This window comes from Juglans microcarpa x Juglans regia, chromosome 5D, assembly GCF_004785595.1.
Source record: "Juglans microcarpa x Juglans regia isolate MS1-56 chromosome 5D, Jm3101_v1.0, whole genome shotgun sequence".
Taxonomy (NCBI): Eukaryota; Viridiplantae; Streptophyta; class Magnoliopsida; order Fagales; family Juglandaceae; genus Juglans; species Juglans microcarpa x Juglans regia.
The window spans coordinates 11,890,090-11,896,434 of NC_054602.1; the positions used below are offsets into that span (position 1 = coordinate 11,890,090).

The 6,345-nt window shown below is 32.6% G+C and overlaps 1 protein-coding gene across 1 annotated transcript; it reads right to left on the reverse strand.

Moving 5' to 3' along the window:
• Positions 1–533: 533 nt before the first annotated feature.
• On the reverse strand, positions 534–2,058 carry LOC121265062 (protein TIFY 5A-like). The gene is made up of 3 exons (XM_041168523.1): positions 1,809–2,058; positions 1,539–1,665; positions 534–908 (listed from the first exon to the last, which is right to left on the reverse strand). The coding sequence occupies exons 1-3, from the start codon at positions 1,898–1,900 to the stop codon at positions 702–704; spliced, it is 426 nt and encodes a 141-aa protein (XP_041024457.1). The 5' UTR covers positions 1,901–2,058; the 3' UTR covers positions 534–701.
• Between the last annotated feature and the right edge of the window lie 4,287 nt (positions 2,059–6,345).

Below are 6,345 nucleotides of genomic sequence, written 5' to 3' on the forward strand. Positions count from 1 at the left end.
ACGTTGTTGATGCTTTAACTTGGATTGCATCATGGTCGCACGCTTGTCTTGTACGTGATGGTGGTGCTAATTGATATCATGTGCAGCATCATGACGAAGGTCGATTGCTTAGGAAGACATTATAATATCCTTGCGTGAGTTGTTGGTTTGTAATTTTATATATGGAAGTCTTGTTTTGTATATTGATCGAAGTTGTGACCAATTTCGATCCTTTATTTATTAATTTTATCCTATTCCTTTGCAGATATATATATATATATATATATATATATATATGTGACGTGCATGCGATCGAGGTTTCCTTGAATAGGGAATTAATTAGTAGAAAATACGTTACATGAACCTTAGTTCTGATCTAGGCTTTAATTTTTTGTGCTCTATTTTTCAATAGATCTAGCTTGTAATTTTCTCTTCCTTTTAACCTGATCATGATAGCATATATACATGCATCCCAGCTTCATTTTATGGATTGATACAAATACGTACTTACCCATTCAAAAAAGAAAAAGAAAAATAAAAAAACTTTTGCCCTATTATAAAAGCAATATTAATAAAGAAACAAATAGTAATTTACAAGTCTCATAAAATCTCAATCCCGAACATAAATAAGCAAGGATTTGTAGAAACGATATAAATAAATTTGTCTTGATCTCTCCATTAATAATACGTTGGATATAATATCCACTCATTGATCTATTTGCCTAATGATTGTATGGTGATGCTGCTTGGCTGCGATGCTTTCTCTTCTGGAGAAACCGTTGTAATGATCTCTTCATGGAAAGACCAGCAGTAGGGGTATATATCGGAGACTGCAGGGACGTTGGTGAAGAGGGCTCCGACCCAGACGTTGGAGTAGTTTTCAATCTTTCCTCCATTTCTCTTGTTGCAAGCAAAAGAATGGCTCTAGCCTGGAATATATCAAAATAGTACTTTTGAATTAGCAAATCTCATGCATCTCCTTTTGAATCATACGTACTACTAAGTACGTGTATATATTCCACATCTATATAATATGCAGTCAACATAATACTGCCAATCAAATATATATATATATATATATATATATATATATATGCCCATGATTAAGGCATGCATAAAATGATGTTTGGTGAAACTATGCAGTCAAACTATATTTATATTACAGACGGTTTGAAGTCATGATATTAAATATATTGGAGGATTTGCACTATTCAACTCTTGATATGTTTGGGGAAACTACATAGACTTTTAACAACTTGTCGGCCTGAGGCTCAAATGCATGCAATTCCTATGTTGTGAATCGTGATCACTTAATTACAACCTATCTAAATTACTTTTGGCTATTGTACAATTTTAATCTGACAAATTTGTCACAAAAAAAAAAAAAAAAAAAAAAAAAAAAAGAACAGTAATTCAGAATTGCAATAACTCGGCTGAGATTGTACAGTCTCAGACGACTCAGTCTTCAGCAACGAAAAGATCAGCTATTCTGATGATTAAAGTATATGATCTCAAGGAAAATCATGCAGATCGAGACTAGTAAACATTAATATATTTACCTGAAACTCTGTAACATCTGAAACGCAAATCTTGCCATTGTAGAAGATGGTCAGCGGTTGTTGTTGTTGTTGCTGCTGCTGCTGCTCTCGGTGTTTCTGTTGTGGGTTTCCAATTCTCTCTTCCATCCTTCAATTGAATACACAAAACAACAATCAGAAAATAGGTTTCCACATCAATATTCATTCCGTCTGATACCTCATTTTATCAGAAACGCAGAGAGACCTATAGAGAGAGAGAGAGAGAGAGAGAGAGAGAGAGAGAGAGCTTACATGGGCGGCTGGTGTCGGTCGTCGGAATGAGCGGAAGGAAGAGAGGCTGAGTAGGGAAGAAGGCGGAGTTCCAAGTTGCAATTCCTCCTCATCTTTAGAGATGGATCGATCTTAGAGTAGTAAGAGAGAGCTAGGTCGATCGAGCTGAGATGGAGATCAACAGATAGAAGAAAAAAAGTACTGTGAATTGAATCTCTCTGAGTGTCTGGAAATGGTATGACAAAAGTTTGAGAAGATTGCTTTTTATATATATTATGGGGAAGGAAGGCCCGTGCGCACAGCACACATATACGTAATAATAGGGTAGTGCCCCACGATAGCCTCTGGGAAAGAAACAAAGTATTTCAAACACGCACGTAACGCGCGGCACACAATCCAGACACGAACTCTAAGCGGTGGAGGTTATTATTCATTTTTATGGCACGTTGAACACGAACAACGCACCTTTTTGACCCTCTCTCTCTCTCCCCCACTAAACAACCGCCACCTCTATTTCTATTTCTATTGCAGTTTTTTTTTTTTTTTTTTTTTATTTTTTAATTTCCTAAAGATGTACTGTTAATTTTCTTTTCCCACACGTGCTCCAGTCGGCCCGACCTACTTTTCGTGTTTCTTTTTCACGGAATATATCATATGTCATGGTTTCTTTTCAATCTTAATATCGACGTGTTATTATTAATTAATATTTGAATTTTCTATTATAAAAACTTAATCCTAGATTTAATAGATAGTGTGTTACATCAATATAATGAGATAATCATCCAATAATTAATGAAAAATATCATTAATAAAACAATGATATAAAAATGAAATATGTGTAGCATATAAGAGTAATGTTTTTGTTTTTAATTTAAGTAATGTTAGATACAAATTTAAAGTATACAAATTCTATGTAATTTTTTTACAAAAAATAAAAAAAATTCATCATTAATAAAAAAAATTTTATATATAAATCTTAAATTTATTATTATTTTTTTTTAAATGTATAAAATTTATACATCAGCTTGAAAATATAAATATAATTAGTATTTTAGTTTTTAGTTTTTAGTACTTCTCTGTCTATTTAAAAAGGGATTTACTTGGATTGCTAATGTACAATATGGATTTCGGTGCATTTTCGTTGTCAAGTACTAATTAATTAATCCAGCCGAAACTTTCCAGTTGTATGCAAAAAAGGCTTTTGATTTTGACAGTTGGCAATATCTCTCTCTCTCTCTCTCTCTACCGCAATTGTTCGGGCTGAATTTCGCTTCACTGTAAAGTGGCTAGAATAATGTTAAATATAATTTTAAGTTATGTAAATATTATGTCTTATTTTTTAAAAAAATAAAATTTATTATTAAAAAATTAATTTTTTTATATAAATCTCATATTTATTTATTAATATTTATATATTCTATAATTATAAATATCATTTATTTATACAAAAATAACATTTTATCTATATGCAAAATTATCCTCCAAACTATTAAAATTCTTATAATCTCTTAATTTAAAAATTAATTCTACATATAATTGAGAAGTGCGTAAATGTCATGTAATCGTTTAAAAAAAAAAGTAAGATCTATTATTAAAAAATTAATCTTTTTCATGTGAGTATTATATTTTATTCAATTTTTTTAAAGTGATTATGTCGCGATTATACAATTCATAATTGTAAATATATTTTCTCTAATTTAAAGCATAAGCTACAGTTGATTTTCTAAAATCTCATTTATTTATTTTTCTCTATCTTAAAAAAGAAAAAATGATACCTATAAAATGACAACTACAAACACTACAAAGATACGAGAATGTAATAGTCACAAAGACGTTCTATAATTGTGATAAATTTATAAGGTATGTTAAATTTATTCTATAATAAAAATAATTTTAAATTCTAACATAACACATCGGATGACGTGATTTTACTTTTATCTAAAGATATAAACAAGTAGGTCAAAAAGTGGACAGTTGGACACCAACTTCGCCGCCTGTTATTTTAGTAACTACAATCGTTGTTGCACTTGGCGCGGTTCGTCCACCATTGTATGTAGACGTAAGTTGTAACACGTGGATTGTGAGATGTGGTGCCTTAATTGGGAGCACGCGTTTTGCGGGCTTTCTTTCTTCGATATATATAAATATATATATTTATTTATATATATTTAATCCAACGAATAACGATACATGCTTTTCCGAGTTTGTCCGCTGCATGCTTGTTCATTTGTCTCTTTCAATAATCAAACACAAAAAATAAAGAAAAAAAGAAAAGCCAACACCTTGGCTTTCCTAATTCACTTTAGGATGCTTCTTTGTTGAAATGCTGCACATGCACTTGGGAAACTTTGTTAGTACGTACCTAAGGAAATTGTGAAGGGATTTCCTCAATGTTTTCAATGCAAATGTTGTGAAGTTTCATATGCTCTCCAAAAACAAAAAGCCATTAGCCAGCTTGGGCTAGCTGTTTAGGTCTCTGTACAAGAATAGTCCCATTTTGACAATCTTTATTTTACACGTTAAATTCTATTTCTCACCAAACATGCATGCTTTCGGCCCATTTGGGGGGCAGGGGAGGATTATAATTTCCTAAAATTACAAAAAGAAATCTCAAATGATAATTTTAAAAGCACTTTTTCAGTAATTATAAATAGTAGGGAATGCTTGAAATGAGATGAGATGAGATAAAAATTTTGTGAATAGTAATGAGATAATTTAAGTTAAGTATTTATTAAATTTTGGGAAGAGTCCTTCTATACGTCCTCCTACACAGCACACGTGATGTGTAATTTCATTTTTTTTTTCTAGCAACTAAAATGTGCGTTTTGGTGTTATTTGGCAAGTTCTCCACCCCCCGCTGTTCGAAATCTTCTTCAGTCCCTCACCATTTAAAATCTTCGCCAACCCTGCCTTTCTGACGCATGCCAGCACCCTTTGTATGTGTTCCACCGCACCGGCTTACTCTTCCGTATTCTCTTTGAACTACCGATGACAGCTTCATCACCTCCAACGATCTGTTCAGAGCATTCACTTTTTGCAAATTGACTAAGATCGGCCTAAGATTGTGTAGCCTAGCTTTCTCTCTCTCTCTCTCTCTCTCTCTCAAGGTAAATCTCTTTTCATTAACTTTTGCTTCAAATATTTGTTCTTTTCTGAAAACTATACCCCTAAAGATAATGTCTTTGCTTTAAGCTCTCTTTCAATGGCTTTGGTTGTGTTTGTAATGGTCCTCAATGGATAAAACTGTGATCTTTCATGTCTTATTTGAAATTCCGAGTAAGTCAGTGTGAAAACTAGGGCTTCTTTTCTGTTTTTGCAAATTATAATTTTAAGTTTGGTATATATTGAAGCTTAGGGTAGGTTCGAGCATTGATGTTATTATTTTGAATATCGAAACTTGAAATGTTTCTCCACAGTTGAAGCTTATGAGGTTTTTTTGTGACACGAGGTGTTATTTTGGAACATTAGGATTGTTAGTTGTTCTTTTAGGGTGGGGGAGAGGTTCTAGATTTTTTATAGGCAGAACCATTGTCGTGGCTTGTTATTGTAAAATTTCCAATACATAAGTATAAGTAGAATCCATTTGTGAGCAGTGTTGTGGTTAGGATTCCAGATGGGTTGCCTTCAGGGACCAAGTAGTGCCAGGAGTCTTATATAAAATATCCTCAAAGTTTGTAAATATATATGGTTAGGATTCCAGAGGGGTTGCATTCATGTTCTATGTTCCCACTTCTTCTTTTTATCCAGTGGGAACATAGAACATACACTGTTTTCTTACATATTCAACAAGTAGAGTTTCCACAAGGGTTAGATTCTATGATTTTCCATCATTCAAGTAGATTGATTGTCCTTTTCTACATCAAATTTCTAATTTTTAACTAAAGTTATAAGCTACAGAGTGTGGTAATCATTCTTTTCCCACCATTTTCACCTTAAACTTGAGGTTTGGATAAACCAAATACTCATATAATCTCTCATATAGTATAAAAAGGTACCACTTTGACAAACAAGGTCAGTATACAAGTTTACATAGCCCAAAAGTAATTCTCTTTGCACAACAAAACTCACATTTAAATAGGTATGCAACCAAGTCATTAACAAAAGCATTCAACAATCTATACTTTTGCACTTATTTATATTAAGCTCCCATGTTGTCAAGAGGAAAGGGAGACCCCCAACGAAAAGAAAGGTTTTGACTGTGGAGAAGGGAGCAACGAGAAGAAAGAAGAAACATGTACCTAATTTCTTTTGGTTTTTATTGTATATATTCATTTATAATATATGTCTCTTTTGTGAGATTTTAGATTTGCAGAAAAATATTTGATAATGAATCACAATTGCACAACCTCCTAGAATCTCAATTTAACACTATCACACAACCTATGCCATGCCATCGAGCAATGAGGAGGTGTGAGGTTTTGCTTATTGGTTTAATTGTTTCTACCTTCATTTTCGAAAGTTATTTTGCACGCGACATTGAATATTATTTATGCTGTTTTAGGTGTGTGACCATATTGATTCGATGTAATTCCATGGATATAGCTGCCTAATTAAGACA

Coding starts and splice junctions, on each gene's coding strand:
- LOC121265062 (XM_041168523.1), bottom strand. CDS start 1,900: ATGAGGAGGAATTGCAACTTGGAACTCCGCCTTCTTCCCTACTCAGCC. Junction 1,666..1,808: donor GACCGACACCAGCCGCCCAT/GTAAGCTCTCTC, acceptor ATTCAATTGAAG/GATGGAAGAGAGAATTGGAA. Junction 909..1,538: donor CAGATGTTACAGAGTTTCAG/GTAAATATATTA, acceptor GATATATTCCAG/GCTAGAGCCATTCTTTTGCT.